The sequence below is a fragment of the Mus caroli genome, unplaced genomic scaffold (genome assembly GCF_978045245.1).
Source record: "Mus caroli unplaced genomic scaffold, Mus_caroli_1 scaffold_8, whole genome shotgun sequence".
NCBI classification, from domain to species: Eukaryota; Metazoa; Chordata; class Mammalia; order Rodentia; family Muridae; genus Mus; species Mus caroli.
In genome coordinates, this window is record NW_028227263.1 from 138,133,868 (window position 1) to 138,154,554 (window position 20,687).

The 20,687-nt window shown below is 40.4% G+C and overlaps 1 protein-coding gene and 1 pseudogene across 2 annotated transcripts in view; both read right to left on the reverse strand.

Moving 5' to 3' along the window:
- Positions 1 to 1,192: 1,192 nt before the first annotated feature.
- Positions 1,193 to 6,420, reverse strand: LOC147003696 (uncharacterized; annotated as a pseudogene).
- A 6,052-nt stretch (positions 6,421 to 12,472) lies between these two features.
- The window catches only part of LOC110288775 (vomeronasal type-2 receptor 116-like), a 31,500-nt gene continuing 23,285 nt past the window's right edge, over positions 12,473 to 20,687 (reverse strand). The window contains exon 6 of one of the 2 annotated variants that reach the window (XM_085842317.1): positions 12,473 to 18,959. In XM_085842317.1, the coding sequence (XP_085698443.1) occupies positions 18,205 to 18,959 (755 nt within the window). In that variant the 3' untranslated portion in view covers positions 12,473 to 18,204. Of the gene's footprint in view, positions 19,110 to 20,687 lie in introns of both variants that reach the window. The other variant, XM_085842316.1, reaches the window with a different exon arrangement.

Genomic DNA, 20,687 nt, shown 5'->3' on the forward strand with positions numbered 1-20,687 from the left:
TCAGTAACATTCAGACTCCAATCCACACTGATGCAGCCAAGAACACAGCTTCATCTTGCTAAGTCCCAGGAAAGCATTAACTCCTTAGGAATGAGATGGCAATAATCCTCATCTTGATTCCATGTAATTCTTTGATGAGTAATTTTCAATGACTGGCTTCCTCACAAAAGCCACTCTTAGAACTTCTTTGCTCAAAGTCACATTCACTCCTATGGTTCAACAAGCTTGGTCAATGGCTGAAGCTTTCTCTACATTGTCTGCATTCACAAACCTATCTGGGTTGTGTCTGTGTTGTTAATAAGAACAATCTTTGTTCAAACTCTTCCCCAGATTCAGTGTGTTCATGATGCGTGTCTGCACTGTGGTTACTTCAGTTAAATATGATGCAAGTATGGGTGAACGCTCCGCTCATCTGAAGCACTCTTAACTTTTGTTCAGTGAAAACCCTTTTGTTTATATAGGGTAGATGATGGAAATGATTTCCCATGTTCATTGCACCCAATACATATACTCTATTTAGTTGTGTGCCAGTCCTGCAATAAAACACTTTGGCACATTCTTTGCACTCCTGATGCTTTATTGCATAAAACCTCTGATGTAAATGAGACTGCATCCCACAAACACTACACATAAAATCCTTTCCTCTAGTATAAAGTTGTTGGTCATTGATGGGGTGAGTTTTGTTTTTTAACATTTCCCAGATGCACGACATTCAAATTTCCTTTCCCCTATATGAGCTTGGACATGAAAAACAAGGCTGCAATTTTCCTTATATGATTTATGCATTTGATATCATGTCTTAGTTAGGGTTTCCATTGCTTTGAAAATAACTTTGAAAACTTTGAAAAGGTAAGTCTTATAATGGACAACATTTAATTGTGTCTGGCTTACAGTTTCAGAAGGTCAGTCCATTATCTTGGCAGCAACCATGGCTGCATGCAGGGAGACATGGTTTGGAGGAGCAGAGCTTTTATATCCTGATCTAAAGGCAGCCAGGAAGAGACTCTCCCTCACTGGGAGGAGGTTGAGCACTGAACCTCATAGCCCATCGCCACTGTGACACACTTTCTCCAACAATGCCACACCTATTCTAAGAAGGCCACAACATGTAATAGTGTCACTCCCTATGGGCCAAGCATTCAAACACATGAATCTCTGGGGCCAAACCTATTCAAACCACTATAGTATACTTCTATTGGTTTTCTCCAGTATGACCCCAATAATGATATAAAAGGCTGGACCTGTTTATGTATGACTTGCTACATTTAGTTCATGTAAAAGGTGTCTCTCCTGTGTGAACTCACTGATGAGCAACAATGAAGCTGTTGTGTTTGAAGGTTTTGTCACACTCACTGTACCTGAAAGACTTGTCTCTGGTGTGAATTCTGAAATGCTTAATGAGAAAGGCTTTTTGGCTGAAGGACTTGCCACACTTGCTGTACTAAAAAGGCCTTTCCTAAGTGTGCATTCGCACAAGATAAATGAGGCTGGATTTCTCCTTAAATGCTTTGCCATATTCACTGCAACTGTAAGGCTTCTCCGCAGCATGAACTTGAAAGTGATGTGTAAGGTTGGATCTGGTCATATATGATTTCCCATATTCGGTGCAGGTAAAAGGTGTCTCAACTGTGTGAACTCGCTGGTGAGATATGAGGGAGATATTATGCTTGAAGGCTTTGCCACACCCACCACACCTGAAAGGCTTCCCTCCAGTGTGAGTTCTGAAATGCTTAAGAAGAAAGGATTTGTGGGTGAAGGACATCCCACACTCACTTCCCAGAAAAGGATTTTCTCCAGTGTGTATCATCCGGTGTTGATCGAGGTGTAACATGCTAGTAAATTTTTGCAACAGTCGCTGTATATGCAGTTCTTCTTCTCACTCTGAATGGCCTCTCCACTCTCAGTGTTCATGGGGGCATCCCCAACATTATAAGTCACTTGATGCTTTAGAAGACCTGAGGAGGTCTGGAGGATCATCACATTGTTCATACTTAGCAGGGGCGTCTCAGCACAGCACAGCATGTGCTATTGCAGGATGCATGAATTGGCACATTTTGCAGACAGACTCTGCTCAAAGGATGACATTTCACTCTCCACGTTAATCCAACAACCTGGACACAGAGAAATAGTGATGAGTGGCATGTAGACTATCAAGTGACAGACAGACAGAAAGACAGAGAGACAGCACCTATTACTAATGGTGATCTGATATTTCTCACAGAACAAAGGGGCTACTTTAGGGTAGACAGGGTCCAATATCGAATCAAATCCAATAAAATAAAATAAAATAAAATAAAATAAAATAAAATAAAATAAAATAAAATAAAATGAGCTTACAAGTGCCACAATTCATGTTACATTCAAACATAAGGCATGTCACCAGAAGTACTTGAGGCACAAAGATCCCAAATATTTACAGTGTCATCAAATTACAGGGAAGCCATCAGTGTTAAGACTCCTGACCCCAGGCCAGGTGTGTTTATGCAATCCATTAATTGCAACACTCAAAAGACAGAGCAAGAAGACATTGGCAAGTCAGAGGACAGCCAGGTCTACATAGTGCATCTAGCACAGCTTGGATTCTAAAGATAGACCGATTTCTCAAATGCACCCCAATAAAATCTTTACCCCAAATTGATTCCTGTGTGCCTTTGTTGCAATTGAGATAAACAGAGATATTGTGAAACTTGACTTGGTTTTTACCTGTATTTTATACTCCAAGACTGTGGGGGAAAGACTTGGTGTTCATAGGCAAGCTTTGAGAAAGATACAGCACTCTCTAAAAAAACAAACAAACAAACAAACAAAAACAAAACAAAAACAAAAACAAAGGAAAGCCTATATATGCTCTGAAATGATGGTAGGGTCTTACCCAGCAAAGACATGAGTGTGAAGATCTCTGTCATCACAGTCTAGTGCAGGATCCTTTGAGAGTCATCAAGCAGTGTCCATTCCTCCCAGGAGAAGTACACAGCCACATCCTCAAAGGATAAACAGTCTTGAACAGTGGAGAAAGTTGAATTTATATGAATCTTCCTTGTCAGGGATTCCTGTTACCCTTAAGTCATTCCCACTTAGCTTTCTACCTCTGAGGATACTAGGCTGTGAACCTATTCTATTGATAGCCAGTCTGTCCTCAAGTTTCCACCAACTACTGTGCTCATCACTCAGCAACAACAGTCAAGTTGACATAGGGGCTTCATTACTTTTCTATTACTGTGAAGAGACACCATGACCAAGGCAACTGATAATAACAAGGAGTTTAATGGGGCTTACAACTCAGAGGGTCAATCTATAACCTCCATGTCAGGGAGGATGGATACAGGCGCACACACAGCACTGGAACAGTTGCTGAGAGCTTACATCCTGATCCATAGTACAGTACCAGGCAGAGAGAGTTAACTGGGAATGGCAAGAGCTTTTGAGACCTACAAGCCCTGCCCCAGTGATACACCTCCTCCAACAAGGCTATACATCATTATTATCTCCAAAGTGTTCCACCAATATGGAACAAGTATGCAAGTCTATGAATATCTGGAGGGTGAGTTCAGTGAAACCATCACAGCTGGAGTCAATCCAAGCAAGAAGAATGTCCTCCTTTAAATCTGAGAATTCACCTGGATGCCTCCCAATCCGACACTAACATGGATTCCTCCCAATCATCTGTTTCACACAGATTACATTTGGGTCACTGTTGTTCACTCTGTACCTGGCACAAAGGCCAAGAAGCCATGTGTACATGACCTCAGGACACACACATCAGTCTTCACACTGAGCTTCCATTCAATCTCAGTATGCAGACTCAGCCCTCAGCTGTTGTGTTATCACAATTTTTACCTTCCACTAAAGCCAGCCAAACTCATGCATGCCTGAGCATATCTAATCATCCCCAACACATCTCACTTCCAGGTCTGCTCTAATGTCATCACTGGAGCTTTAAGACCTTCAAATCTTTAGCCAATGGTTACCACGAAGGGAAACCTGTCCATATAATCCCTGCTGTGGATGTGGGGACTTTTCATTCTGAGCATGTGCCAGGGAAATCAAATGGAAAGGCAGAGAGAATTCCAGCACAGAGTCCCAGGACACCACAGCCTCAGAGATCACTTATGTGTTAAGTGGGGAGTATGATTCCTGGGCTCCCTCCACTTACCTCTTCCTGGATGGCAGGGTTTAACTGAATACTGGGAAACCTGTAGAAAAACAAGGTTGTGAGTAATAAGCAAGAGTGTTGGTATCCCAAAGGTTCACCCAAGTCCTCTCTCATACATGCAGTCAGGAACCCACTGGGCTCCATCCTTGGAGTCTCTTACTGGGTGACCTTGGACAAAGAATCAATCTCTACTGTTTGTGACCTGAGGATAAAATTTACTGTTTTATTGCTTGGAAGAGACACCATGGACAAGGCAATTCTTACAATATAAAATAAAACATTTAACTGGTGCTAGCTAACAGTTTCAGAGTGTTCATCCAGGATGAGCATGGTGGTGAGAAGGGAGGCATGGAACCAGGGCAATACCTGAAGACTTTATATTCTTATCTACAAGCAGCAGGCAGACACACACACACACACACACACACACACACACACACACACACACTGGATTACATGTGGGCTTCTGAAACCTCAAAGTTCACTCCCAGCCACATCCTTCCTCCAACAATACTTTCGTTACCTCTTAATCTTTCCAATTCTTCTCAAAGAGTTCCACACGCTGGGGACTGAGCATTCAAATATCTAAGCCTATGCAAACTGTACTCATTAAAAATAATGTACCTTCCTATTCCAAAAAGAGACTCATAGGGCTGGAGAGATCACCCTCTTTTGATGTGTCTGAAGATAGCAACCATGTACTTATATACATAAAATATATCTTTAAAAAACAAACAAATGAGAATCACAGTCTCAACCTCAGTCCTATGTGTCAAGTATTTGGTACAGGCTCTTCCTGAGCACATGACTTATGCCTCTTTAACAAATTTCACCAATGGGTACATATGATTTCAAAATGTAGTTTTATCTATGCACATAGAATTACGACTTTGGAATTAATTGGCCTTTCTTTACACAACATTTGCAAGGCAGAAGCAAGCAGACTTTTGTGCATCTGAGGCCAACATGATGTACATAGGCCAGCTAGAGTCATGGAGAGTGTCAATGGGGAGAGGGAGGATAGCTAATAACAAGACATACTTTACTCAAATACTGAATGCAATCACACAACTGTAAAATCTTTCAGTAGTACTTAAAAATTAATCATATTATTAATTATAATTACTAATATAATTTAGTAATATTATTTAAAAATAAAATTTATTTTTAATTTAATTTTTCTTCACAGCTAAGCTTAGCATAACAGCATATCCTGATGGCTGAGTTTTTAAAATTCATTGGCAATGTAAGACAGGTTGGCTCCAATTAGGGCACTTCCACCATGAACCAGTGTTCAGTTGGCAGCCTTAACCAAAGGAGACCCTAACCCACAAGAAGGAAAATCTCTTTGAATTTGAGGCTAGTGTGATGTAAACAGTGAGTCTGAGCCAAGATTAAAATAAATAAATAAAGTAAAAATATAACAAAGGGTGCTTTTTCTTATCAATTGTGATTTAGAGTTAGAAGGATCTCTTTGAGTTTGAAGATAGTGTGGTACATAGAGAGACAGGACAGCCATGACTACATAGAGACACACTATCTGAGGTAGAGGGAGGGGAAGGGGAGAGGGAGAGGGGCAAAGGGAGAGGGGAGAGGAAGGGAGGGAGAGAATGAGCTCACAAGGCCCCCTGTGAGGGGGCAGCAGAGCAGGAAAGGACAGAGGGGGTGGGAGAGGGGCATACTTAGAGAATAAAATAATTCCATCAAAAATCTGGACACCACCATTACCAACCTTAAACTCTCCCATGCCAGCTGCAGCTTGCATTCCAACTTGAACATTAGTGCACAGGATTTACCCAAAGATTCACAGGTCTCTGCCTACACCCAAATTACCCCCACACCACCCTTGGAAAACTGACTAGATCGAATCTCTCAACTATTCAAATCTTCTTGGACACCAGAGTCTCTCTGTATACAAAAGTCAGGTCCTTAGGGGCACTGAGCCCTTTCCCTCATCTAATGCCAGTAAAGGTCTCCCCAGGACTCTGTCTTCAAGCACAGGCCTGCCCAACTGCCTTAGGGAGTACAGTCCACCAGACTCTGTGATTCAGAGGGGATGTCTCTAGTGATTGAGCACACAGATGTCAAAAAATATTTTTTTTCCCCACAGGTTTCCTATAGTCAGGGACATGGGAGTTTATCCTGTTGGCTCCTGACCCAGAACTCAGGAAGCTGGGAGATCACTAGGCACTCACCTGGGGCAGGGTTCCACCAGCAGCCTCCACAATCACCACTGGGCTCCACTGGCCTGCCAGGCCCTGGAGCATTGTCATCCCCCATCGAACCCTGGATCAGATCACAAGGGTTGTAAAAAACCTCAGTTCCACCTCCATGATGGAGGAAAAATGCTTCAACTCTCCCATTTTCCTGCCATGACCAATACTGATAAAACAAGTTTTCTGTGACTGACAGATACAAAATGTTTCAAAGAACCTCCTGCACACAAGTCGAAAGTCCCATCATTTTGTCTTCACCAAAATGCCTATTTTCTCTGGCTATTCTCAGTGCAATGTCTTCTGTACAATGTAGTTCAGACATGATCAAGTGCCAGGAAGTAGACACACCTCCCCAGATGGAGCTGTACACTCAATCTGTTAGGGAGATTGTCTGCCAATATTTTCTTGAGCTACAAAGGCCAGGCTTGCTGAAACACTCCTAAATTACAGAACTGCTGGCAGAGGCAAGTTAATGTCTGGGATTAGAAACTAGCCTGTCAGAGTGAGTTCCAGACCAGACAGGAAACCTCTTGGAGAGTTACAGAGTGAACATGACCCCAAGCTGGGCCATGTGAGGAGAGGAGATCTGAAAAGAGAAAGAGGAGCCACCAACCAAGAGGGGCAGCCTTAGTGAAGAGACTAGCATGGCTAAAAGTGCCTGAGTTATATAAGTGTCAGAAGAGCTGGAAGGAGGAAAGCACAGGGGATCACCTGGACTAGAAAGTTTGGGGGAGCTGGGGCTAGGTTGGGGAGGCATGCCAGCCAGGAGGGACCTATATGCAGTAGAGACAGAGGGATGCTGAGAGAAACTGGAGGCCACTGTACAGTTGATATGTTAATGGACACTTTAGTTCAACATTTTTGCCTTGGATTTCAGACCCAACTGGCTTTAGGCCTTTGTGTGAATGATACTGACAGGTCTTCTTGCAAAAAAAAACTCACGAAATTACCACAGAGGAAGAAAGAAAGGACATATTTGAAATCGAGTATTCATTCACCACTGATCTCAAGAATTCAAACTCTTCTCAGTTATACACATCAGATATGATGTCATCATCAATAACTTTTCTATTGTGCATTGCCATGCTAAGAGAAATTTAGAGATGCATAACAGAATTCAGCCCACAAAATCACTTAGGTGTGGCACTGAGGATGCACTTCAGAAGGAAAGTCTAGAGTAGCAGCTTCCCAGGAAAGGGAACACTGGAGCATATGTAAATGTGATCTAGTCTGCAGGGAGTCTCATTAACCCCTTACACTTTGGTTCTCCACTGTCCATCTCTGCAACTGCCCTGGTATCCATGGCCGAAGCTGTCTGAACTACGTTAACCAGGACCCAATGTGTGCATTAAGGCAGGAAGAGTGGCTGGAGGTGTTAGTGCATACATATACTCCCAGTGGATATCTGAGTTTGTGGCTAGCTTGGTTTACCTTCTAGTGCATCCAAGGCTACACAGAGAAAGCCTGACTCAAAGGAAAGAAAGAAAGAAAGAAAGAAAGAAAGAAAGAAAGAAAGAAAGAAAGAAAGAAAGAAAGAAAGAAAGAAAGAAAGAAAGGGTGGAAGGAAGGAAGAAAGAAAGAAGAGAGAGAGAGAGAGAGAGAGAGAGAGAGAGAGAGAGAGAGAGAGAGGAAAGGCATTCACCTGGAGCCTAGACAGGTCTGAAATTTGCACCACCACAGTATAACTCATCTAAGCCTTGGGTAGAATCACCCCTATTCCTGTGCCTCTCTGGACAGCCCTGTCTGAGGGCCTGGAGATGCTGGATGGGGTGGCAGAGGATCCTTAGTTTACCTGATATTTGCAGCTCTCTGTGGTGTGGGTGCTAAGCCCAGGCAGTGGGCTGATGTCCCTGATAGTGATCCAGTCTTACAGTCCTGTTTTATTTATTAATTTTACTCTTATAGAGATGGTGTTTGTGTCCGTGTGGCATTGGTACATATAGGAGACATATGATGGAGTTTAAGGTCAGCCTGGACTACAGAGTGAGTTTCAGGACAGCCAGGGCTACACAGCTACTATAAATAAGGTTGCTATGAACATAGTGGAGCATATATCATTATTACAAGTTGGAACATCTTCTGGGTATATGCGCAGGAGAGGTATTGCTGGATCCTCCAGTAGTTCTATGCCTGCCAATTTTCTGTTGAAACACCAGATTAATTTCCAGAGTGGTTGTATCAGCTCACAATCCCACCAGAAATGGAGGAGTGTTCCTCTTTTGCCAAATCTTCCCCAGCATCTGAATTTTTGATCTTAGCCATTCTGACTGGTGTGAAATGGAATCTCAGGGTTGTTTGGATTTGCATTTCACTGATCATTAAGGATGTTGAACATTTCTTTAGGACCTTCTCAGCCATTCAGTATTCCTCAGTTGAGAATTCTTTGTTTAGCTCTGTTTGTACCCCATTTTTAATGGGCTTATTTGGTTTTCTGGAGTCCAGCTTCTTGAATTCTTTATATATATTGGATCTTAGTCCCCTATCAGATTTAGGATTGGTAAAGATCTTTTCCCAATCTGTTTGTTGCCATTTTGTCTTACAAACAGTATACTTTGCCTAACAGAAGCTTTGCAATTTCCTTAGGTCTCATTTGTCAATTCTCGAACATATATCACAAGCCACTGCTGTTCTGTTCATGAATTTTTTCCCTGGGCCCATATACTGGAGGTTTTTATTCCTACATTCTCCTCTGTAATTTTTAGTTTGTTTTTATACGACACTATGTATTATATATATACAAACATGTATTTATATGTATTTTTTTACATTATATATTTATGTGATATATTTATATTATGTCTATATTATACTTTATATGTTATATATTATATATTATAATTGTACATTTATATATTTTATGATTTTATATTAAATATTTATATATTTTTATAAGACCATAAGTTTTTATAAGTTTATATATATGTTTATATTATAAATGTATATTATATGTTTATATTATTTACATATTATAATTTTATATATTATATATTTGTATATTTATATTATTTTTATATTAAATATTTATATATAAATTTAAGACACACACACACATATATATATATATATATATATATATATATGTGTGTGTGTGTGTGTGTGTGTGTGTGTGTGTGTGCCCAGCCCTTCCCAATCCCTGGGGACTTAAATTTCTCTGGGGTTAGGTGTGTCTCTCCCACTGATGCTAGATCAGGCATTCTTATGCTGCATATTTGTTGGGGGCTTCACATCAGCTAGTGTATGAACTCTGGTTAGAGGCTCAATGTCTGAGAGATCTTGCTTGTCCAGGTTTGTTGAGAATGCTGGTCTTTCTATGGGTCACCCTCCTCCTCAGATTCTTACAACTATTCCCAATTCATCCACAGAGTCCCTGGGGTTCTGATCATTGTTGGATATAATATATTTGTATTTGACAGCAGAAAAGGAACATTTCCTCAATATATATATATATTTCTTTGATATATATATGTATATATATATCAAAGAAATGACAGTAACTTTTTAAAAGTTTTTATAAGACACTATTGCCTATGCTCACTACATTTTCTGACAGGACCCTAATATAGCTGTCTCTTGTGAGGCTATACCAGTGCCTAGCTAATCCAGAAGTGGATGTTCAATGTCATCTATTTTATGGAAGGCAGGGTCCCCAATGGAGGAGATAGAGAAAGTACCCAAGGAGATGAAGGGGTCTGCAACCCTATAGGAAGAACAACAATATGAACTAACCAGGACCCCCAGAGCTCATGTGTTTAGCTGCATATGTAGCAGAAGATAGGCTCCTCCACCATCATTGGGAGGAAAGGCCCTTGATCTTGTGAAGATTATATGCCCCAGTAGAGGGGAATGCCAGGGTCTGGAAGCAGGAGTGGGTGGGTTGGGGAGCAGGGTGGTGAGAGTAAATAGGGGATAGTATTTGAAATGTTAATGAAGAAAATTTCTAATAAAATAATTAAAAAATTAAAAAAGAATAAATTCGTGAAGAATTCCATTAAACTGTAGTTTGAATATCTAATCTTTCTTGGCAACAATGCCATCTTCAATAAATTTTCTTCTTTTTTTGTTTTTTTTTATTTTTTATTACATCTTATCCTCAATTACATTTCCAATGCTATCACAAAAGTCCCCCATACACTCCCCCCCACTTCCCTACACACCCATTCCCAGTTTTTTTTTTTTTTTTTTTTTTTTTTTTTTTTTTTTTTTTTTTTTTTGGCCCTGGCTTTACCCTGGACTGGGGCATATAAAGTATGCATGTCCAATGGGCCTCTCTTCCCAGTGATGGCCTACTAGGCCATCTTTTGATACATATGCAGCTAGAGTCAAGAGCTCCGGGGTACAGGTAGGTTCATAATGTTGTTCCAACCATAGGGTTGCAGATCCGTTCAACTCCTTGGGTACTTTCACCAGCTCCTCCATTTGGGGCCCTGTGATCCATCCACTACCTGACTGTGAGCATCCACTTCTGTGTTTGCCTGGCCCCGGCATAGTGTCACAAGAGAGAGTTATATCTGCGTCCTTTCAGCAAAATCTTGCTAGTGTATGCAATGGTGTCAGCGTTTGGAAGCTGATTATGGGGTTGATCCCTGGATACGGCAGTCTCTAGATGGTCCATCCTTTTGTCACAGCTCCAAAATTTGTCTCTGTAACTCCTTCCATGGCTGTTCTGTTCCCAATTCTAAGAAGGGGCATAGTGTCCACACTTCAGTCTTCATTCTTCTTGAGTTTCATGTGTTTAGCAAACTGTATCTTATATCTTGGGTATCCTAAGTTTTGGGCTAATATCCACTTATCAGTGAGTACATATTGTGTGAGTTCCTTTGTGAATATGTTACCTCACTCAGGATGATGCCCTCCAGGTCCATCCATTTGCCTAGGAATTTCATAAATTCATTATTTTTAATAGATGAGTAGTACTCCATTGTGTAAATATACCACATTTTCTGTATCCATTCCTCTGTTGAGGGGCATCTGGGTTCTTTCCAGCTTCTGGCTATTATAAATAAGGCTGCTATGAACATAGTGGAGCATGTGTCCTTCTTAACGGTTGGAACATTTTCTGGTTATATGCCCAGCAGAGGTATTGCTGGATCCTCCAGTAGTACTATGGCCAATTTTCTAAGGAAGGCCAGACTGATTTCCAGAGTGGTTGTACAAGCTTGCAATCCCACCAACAATGGAGGAGTGTTCCTCTTTCTCCACATCCTCGCCAGCATCTGCTGTCATCTAAATTTTTGATCCTAGCCATTCTGACTGGTGTAAGGTGGAATCTCAGATTTGCTTTGATTTGCATTTTCCAGATGATTAAGGATGTTGAACATCTTTTCAGGTGCTTCTCTGCCATTCGGTATTCCTCAGGTGAAAATTCTTTGTTCAGTTCTGAGCCCCATTTTTTAATGGGGTTATTTGATTTTCTGGAGTCCACCTACTTGAGTTCTTTATATATATTGGATATTAGTCCCGTATCTGATTTAGGATAGACAAAGATACTTTCCCAATCTGTTGGTGGTCTTTTTGTCTTATTGACAGTGTCTTTTGCCTTCCAGAAGCTTTGCAGTTGCATGTGGTCCCATTTGTCAATTCTCGATCTTACAGCACAAGCTATTGCTGTTCTATTTAGGAATCTTTCCCCTGTTCCCATATCTTCAAGGCTTTTCCCCACTTTCTCCTCTATAAGATTCAGTGTCTCTGGCTTTATGTGAAGTTCCTTAATACACTTTGATTTGACCTTAGTACAAGGAGATAGAAATGGATCAATTCGCATTCTTCCACATGATAACAACCAGTTGTGCCAGCACCATTTGTTGAAAATGCTGTCTTTCTTCCACTGGATGGTTTTAGCTCCCTTTTCGAAGATCACTTGACCATAGGTGTGTGGGTTCATGTCTGGGTCTTCAATTCTATTCCAGTGGTTTACTTGTCTGTCACTATACCAGTACCATGCAGTTTTTATAACAATTGCTCTGTAGTAAAGCTTTAGGTCAGGCATGGTGTTTCTACCAGAGGTACTTTTATCCTTGAGAAGAGTTTTTGCTATCCTAGGTTTTTTGTTATTCCAGAAGAATTTGCAGATTGCTCTTTCTAATTCGTTGAAGAATTGAGTTGGAATTTTGATGGGGATTGCATTGAATCTTTAGATTGCTTTTGGCAAGATAGCCATTTTTACAATATTGATCCTGCCAATTCATGAGCATGGGAGATCTTTCCATCTTCTGAGATCTTCTTTAATTTCTTTCTTCAGAGACTTGAAGTTTTTATTATACAGATCTTTCACTTCCTTAGTTAGAGTCATGCCAAGATATTTTATATTATTTGTGACTATTGAGAAGGGTGTTGTTTCCCTAATTTCTCTCTCAGCCTGTTTATTCTTTGTGTAGAGAAAGGCCATTGACTTGTTTGAGTTAATTTTATATCCAGCTACTTCACCGAAGCTGCTTATCAGGTTTAGGAGTTCTCTGATGGAATTTTAAGGTCACTTATATATACTATCATATCATCTGCAAAATGTGATATTTTTACTTCATCTCTTCCAATTTGTATCCCCTTGATCTCCTTTTGTTGTCAAAATGCTCTGGCTAGGACTTCTAGTACAATGTTGAATAGGTATGGGAAGCATAGACAGCCTTGTCTACTCCCTGATTTTAGTTGGATTGCCTCAAGCATCTCATCATTTATTTTGATGTTGGATACTGGTTTGCTGTAGATTGCTTTTATCATGTTTAGGTATGGGCCTTGAATTCCTGATCTCTATAAGACTTTTATCATGAATGGGTGTTGGATCTTGTCAAATGCTTTTTCTGCATCTAAGGAGAAGATAAAGTGGGTTTTTTCTTTGAGTTTGTTTATATAATGGATTACGTTGATGGATTTCCATATATTAAAACATTCCTGCATCCCTGGAATAAAACCTACTTGGTCAGAATGGATGATTGCTTTAATGTGTTCTTAAATTCAGTTAGCAAGAATTTTATTGAGTATTTTTGCATCAATATTCATAAGGGAAATTGGTCTGAAGTTCTCTATCTTTGTTGGATCTTTCTGTGGTTTAGGTATCAGAGTAATTGTGGCTTCATAGAATGAGTTGGATAGAGTTCCTTCTACTTCTATTTTGTGGAATAGTTTGTGCAGAACCGGAATTATATCATCTTTGAAGGCCTGGTAGAACTCTGCACTAAATCCATCTGTTCATGGGCTTTTTTTGGCTGGGAGACTATTAATTCCTGCTTCTATTTCTTTACGGGATATGGGACTGTTTAGCTCGTTAACTTGATACTGATTTAACTTTGGTACCTGTTATCTGTCCAGAAATTTGTCCATTTCGTCCAGGTTTAAATGTTTTGTTGAGTATAGCCTTTTGTAGAAGGATCTGATGGTGTTTTGAACTTCTTCAGGATCTGTTGTTATGTCTCCCTTTTCATTTCTGATTTTGTTAATTAGGATGTTGTCCGTGTGCCCTCTAGTGAGTCTAGCTAAGGGTTTATCTATCTTGTTGATTTTCTCAAAGAAACAATTCCTCGTTTGGTTAATTCTTTGAATAGTTCTTCTTTTTTCCACTTGGTTGATTTCACACCTGAGTTTGATTATTTCCTGCTGTCTACTCCTCTTGGGTGAATTTTCTTCCCTTTTTCTCTAGAGCTTTTAGATGTATTGTCAAGCTGCTAGTGTGTGCTCTCTCTAGTTTCTTTTTGGAGGCACTCAGAGCTATGAGTTTTCCTCTTAGAAATGCTTTCATTGCGTCCCATAAGTTTGGGTATGTTGTGGCTTCATTTTCATTGAACTCTAAAAAGTCTTTAATTTCTTTCTTTATTCCATCCTTGACCAAAGTATCATTGAGAAGAGTGTTATTCAGTTTCCACGTGAATGTTGGATTTCCATCATTTATGTTGTTATTGAAGATCAGCCTTAGTCCATTGTAGTCTGATAGGATGCATGGGACCATTTCAATATTTTTGTATCTGTTAAGGCCTGTTTTGTGACCAATTATATGGTCAATTTTGGAGAAGGTCCCCTGAGGTGCTGAGAAGGTATATGCTTTTGTTTTAGGATAAAATGTTCTGTAGATATCTGTTAAGTCCATTTGTTTCATAACTTCTGTTAGTTATACTGTGTCCCTGTTTAGTTTCTGTTTCCACGATCTGTCCTTTGATGAAAGTGGTGTGTTGAAGTCTCCCACTATTATTGTGCTAGGTGCAATGTGTGCTTTGAGCTTTACTAAAGTGTCTTTAATGAATGTGGCTGCCCTTGCATTTGGGGCAAAGATATTCAGAATTGAGAGTTCCTCTTGGAAGATTTTAACTTTGATGAGTATGAAGTGTCCCTCCTTGTCTTTTTTGATAACTTTTGGTTGGAAGTCGATTTTATTCGATTTCAGAATGGCTATTCCAGCTTGTTTCTTCAGAACATTTGCTTGGAAAATTGTTTTCCAGCCTTTCACTCTGAGGTAGTGTCTGTCTATTTCCCTGAGATGGGTTTCCTGCAAGCAGCAGAATGTTGGGTCCTGTTTGTGTAGCCAGTCTGTTAGTCTATGTCTTTTCATGGGGAATTGAGTCCATTGATATTAAGAGATATTAAGGAAAAGTAATTATTGCTTCCTTTTATTTTTGTTGTTAGAGTTGGCATTCTGTTCATGTGGCAGTCTTCTTTTAGGTTAGTAGAGGGATTACTTTCTTGCTTTTTCTAGGCCGTGATTTCTATCCTTGTATTTTTTTTTTCTGTTATTATCCTTTGAAGGGCTGGATTCGTGGAAAGATAATGTGTGAATTTGGTTTTATTGTGGAATACTTTGGTTTCTCCATCTATTGTAATTGAGAGTTTGGCCAGGTATAGTAGCCTGGGCTGGCATTTGTGTTCTCTTAGTGTCTGTATAACATCTGTCCAGGCTCTTCTGTCTTTCATAGTCTCTGGTGAAAAGTCTGGTGTAATTCTGATAGGCCTGTATTTATATGTTACTTGACTTTTCTCCCTTACTGCTTTTAATATTATATCTTTATTTAATGCATTTGTTGTCCTGATTATTACGTGTTGGGAGGAATTTCTTTTCTGGTCCAGTCTATTTGGAGTTTTGTAGGCTTCTTGTATGATCATGGGCATCTCTTTCATTAGGATTGGGAAGTTTTCTTCTATTATTTTGTTGAAGATATTTGCTGGCGCTTTAAGTTGAAAATCTTCATTCTCATCAACTCCTATTTTCCGTAGGTTTGGTCTTCTCATTGTGTCCTGTATTTCCTGGATGTTTTGAGTTAGGATTCTTTTGCATTTTGTATTTTATTTGATGTTGTGCCAATGTTCTCTATGGAATCTTCTGCACCTTAGTTTCTCTCTTCCATCTCTTGTATTCTGTTGCTGATGCTCGGATCTATGGTTCCAGATTTCTTTCCTAGTGTTTCTATCTCCAGCGTTGCCTCACTTTGAGTTTTCTTTATTGTGTCTACTTCCCTTTTTAGGTCTAGTATGGTTTTGTTCATTTCCATCACTTGTTTGGATGTGTTTTCCTGTTTTTCTTTAAGGACCTGTAACTCTTTAGTGGTGCTCTCCTGTATTTCTTTAAGTGAGTTATGAAAGTCCTTCTTGATGTCCTCTACCATCATCATGAGATATGCTTTTAAATCCAGTTCTAGCTTTTCGCATGTGTTGGGGTGCCCAGGATTAGGTGGGGTGGGAGTGCTGCGTTCTGATGATGGTGAGTGGTCTTGATTTCTGTTAGTAGGATTCTTACGTTTGCTTTCGCCATCTGGTAATCTCTGAAGCTAGCTGTTATAGTTGTCTCTGGTTAGAGCTTGTTCCTCAGGTGACTCTGTTAGCCTCTATTTGCAGACCTGGGAGGCTGGCTCTCTCCTTAGTTTCAGTGGTCAGAGTATTCTCTGCAGGCAAGCTCTTTTCTTACAGGGAAGGTGCCCAGATATCTTGTGTTCGAACCTGCCTCCTGGCAGAAGTTGTGTTCCACTCACCCGAAGTCTTAGGATCCCGTGGGGAATTCTGTGTGGGTCCTTTCAGGTGTCTGGGGAATCCACTGGCAAGGCAACCCGGTGCTCGAGTGGACTGGAAGGAACTTGTGCCCCAGCTCAGGCCGGGTTGCCTGCTTCCCTAGTTAATACAGTCTCAGGAACATCAAGATTGGATTGGAGCAGACGCTGTGTTCCTCTCACCAGAGGTCTTAGGATCTCGTGAGGAAGGAATCCTGGGCGGGTCCTTGAGGGTGTCCGGAGAATCCTCTGGTAAGGCACCCCGGTGCTCGAGTGGACCGGGAGGGACTTGTGCCCCAGCTCAGGCCGGGTTGCCTGCTTCCCTAGTCAATGCAGTCTCACGTTCCGCGAGATTGGATTGGAGCAGACACTGTATTCCACTCACCAGAGGTCTTAGGATCCCGTGGGGAATCCTGTGAAGGTCCTTGCAGGTGTCCGGACACTCCTCTGGCAAGGCACCCCCAGTGCTTGAGTGGCTTCAATGAATTTTCAATAACTAAAATGTGGATGATTATGAAGTATGTGTTCCTTAAAGGGACATTGCTAATGATCATATTTCTATGAAGACTGACTTAGGGAAGTGATTGTTTTTGTAAATGCATTTTAGACCCATTTGGTTTCCCATTATATAGTAAGAATTGAAAAATGTGAAATATTTAGTGTAGCAGCAAACACTCATTTGTTTGTTTTTTTTTTTTTTTGAAAAGTAGTTTTCTAGAAAGCAGCGTAATTAAAGCATCTGCCTCTCATTCTGTTTTCCAGAATTTTCTGAGTCCAGAAACTCAATCAGAACTGCACAAAAAGGGTAATCTCTGAAAAAAAAAAGTTAGGTTCATGCAAATGTCAGTAGTTTTACCTATCCCTTCCATAACTACAATATAAATAGCATGTTGACATATATACAAGCTTATTTTATTTCATTTTTAAATTTATTATTGCTCAATATTTTTTTACAGTCTAGTAGTAATCCCCGTCCTGGTCTGTCCCACTGACTCTTCCTCTTCTAACATCTCCTCCCCCATTTCCAAGATGATATCCCTACATCGCCAACGCCCAGCCCTTCCCAATCCCTGACCATATAAGTCTCTCTGGGGTTAGGTGTGTCTCTCCCACTGATGCTAGACCAGGCAGTCTTATGCTGCATATTTGTTGGGGGCTTCACATCAGCTAGTGTATGATCTCTGGTTAGAGGCTTAATGTCTGAGAGATCTTGCTTGTCCAGGTTTGTTGAGAATGCTGGTCTTTCTATGGGTCACCCTCCTACTCAGCTTCTTACAACTATTCCCAATTCATCCACAGAGTCCCTGGGCTTCTGATCATTTTTGGATATAATATATTTTTATTTGACATCAGAAAAGGTACATTTCTTCCTTAGACTATTGGCCAATATCTTGAAGAACAGATGAATAAAGGCTGTATTTTGTTATGTGTGTGCTCTTACTGGAAATAAGAAAATATGTTCTGATGTAATCTTTGCTGATTATTTAGTTAGTCTGTGTTTCTCATTGGCTATTTGATTTGGTAGATGTTTTCTATTTGTAACCCTGTCTGTCCTAGATCTCATTTTTCTGCACAAAGTGATGGATTCACTGCCTTATCAACATTTTTTGGAAGTTACCAGAGGAAAATCTCCATGAAAGCAAAACGAAGAATAAAATTGTAATATTAGAGAGTTTAGTTCTGTGAGAAGAAATAAAGCAAGTGAATGAGTGCAAGATTTTATGGACACCGTAAGGAAGTTCAGTAGATATGATAGATCATGACATCAGTAGAGCAATCAGTGAGAGTGATTCTAAAACTAGACACATGCACTATAACCCAATATTTGGTTGGTATGTACCAACTTTACATTTGACAGAATTCCTGAAATATTTGTTCAGAAATATGATTTTTTCCTGATCTTTTGGGTAGAATTTCTCTCTGGTCGCATTAAAATGATATAAACCTTGGGTACAAAAATACATCCAAGCATCCCTGCACTGGATGCCAAGATGGAGAAGATCTCCACAGCAACCATGTGTTTGCCCTTGATGCTATGGTAGACAGGCAGGAAGGTAACCCAGACACTGCAGAACACTAGCATGCTGAAGGTCAAGAACTTGGCTTCATTGAATGTGTCAGGCAGATTCTTGGCTAAGAAAGCCACAGAGAAGCTTCCAAGTGCCAGGCAGGCCAAATATCCCAGGATACAGTAGAATGCAGTAACTGAACCCTTGTTGCACACAATGATGATGTGGCCATGGAGAGTGTGTTCATCAATATCAACAAAGGGAGGAGAAACTGCTAGCCAGATTGCACACAGAACGCATTGGAGTAGGGAACATATGGGAATAATGTAGTTGGGTGTCCCTGATACCAGGAAGTTTCTCAATCTTCTTCCTGGGTCTGTGATTTTGAAAGCCAGAACCACAGTGACTGTTTTGGCCAGAACTGTGGAAACAGCCACAGTGAATACAATTCCAAATGTAATTTGCTGTAAGACACAGATGGCTCTGTTTGGAAGGCCAATGAAGAAAAAGGAGCACAGAAAACAGAACATGAGTGACATGAGTAATAGGTAGCTGAGGCTTCTGTTATTGGCCTTCACAATAGGAGTGTCATGGTGCTTCACAAAGACACAAAGTACCACAGCTGTGAATGCAGAGAAACAGAAGGCCATTAAGGCAAGTGCCATCCCCAAGGGGTCTTCATAGCTTAGAAAGGTGACACCTTTCTGAATACATTTGTTCTGTTCTGTGTTGGCATATTGGTATTCTGGACAATTCACACATTGATCCATATCTGATTTCCAAAGGAAAGATTAGTTAGGTCTGCTTTAGAAATTTTATTGTCAAGGTATTTCAAGTAAGGGTAATGAAAGAAGCCTTGCAATGCTGACTGTGATGCTGAGAATGTAATGTGAAGGATATTGCTGTGGAGCATTGTTTTCAATTCATAATGTTCATAAAGATTTAAAGGAAATAAAACCAAGAAATATTTTGTCTACTTAACTTGATTGTATCATATATGATGTTATTAGAAAGGGATTTGATCCGGCCACCCTTCCGGCCAGAGGACAGGTGTCTACATGGCTCAGAAGCCCTCTGCCTCAGGATCAGCGGGTGCCAACTTGGTTCCAGGACTCCTCTGAACTTAGGAACTTAGTCTGCACAGGTGAGAGTGTGCATCACAGAAGCTGATAGCTTCTGTGACCTGCCAAAGCAACACAGCTTCTGGGAAAGTTCCTGTTTTTGGCCTTCTTCTACACAAGGAGGAGGTCCAAACGCAAGATATCTGTGCACCTTCCCTGTAGGAGAAGAGCTTGCCAGCAGAGAGTGCTCTGACCACTGAAACTCAGAGGAGATAGCCTATCTCCCAGGACTGCTGATAGACGGTAACAGAATCACCAGAAGAACAATCTCTAAACAGAGTCAACAATAACAACTAACTCCCGAGATTACCAGATGGCAAAAGGTAAATGTAAGAATCTTACTAACAGGAACCAAGACCACTCACCATCATCAGAACCCAACACATCCACTTCGCCCAGTCCAGGGCACCCCAACACACCCGAAAAGCTAGAACTGGATTTAAAAGCATATCTCATGATGATGGTAGAGGCCATCAAGAAGGACTTTAATAACTCACTTAAAGAAATACAGGAGAACACTGCTAAAGAGTTACAAGTCCTTAAAGAAAAACAGGAAAACACAACCAAACAGGTAGAAGTCCTTACAAAAAAAATAATAATAACAGGAAAACACACCCAAACAGGTGATGAAAATGAACAAAACCATACTAGACCTAAAAAGGGAAGTAGACACAATAAAGAAAACTCAAAGTGAGGCAACGCTGGAGATAGAAACCCTTGGAAAGAAAACTGGAATCATAGATGCGAGCATCAGCAACAGAATACATGAGATGGAAGAGAGAATCTCAGGTGCAGAAGATTCCATAGAGAACATCGGCACGACAATCAAAGAAAATGGAAAATGCAAAAAGATCCTATCTCAAAACATCCAGGAAATCTAGGACACAATGAGAAGACCAAACCTACAGATAAAAGGAGTGGATGAGAATGAAGATTGTCAACTCAAAGGACCAGCAAATATCTTCAACAAAATTATAGACGGTAACTTCCCAAATCTAAAGAAAGAGATGCCCATGAACATACAAGAAGCCTACAGAACTCCAAATTAACTGGACTAGAAAAGAAATTCCTCCCGACACATAATAATCAGGACAACAAATGCACTAAATAAAGATAGAATACTAAAAGCAGTAAGGGAAACAGGTCAAGTAACTTATAAAGGCAAACCTATCAGAATTACAACAGATTTTTCACCAGAGACTATGAAAATCAGAAGAGGTTGGACAGAT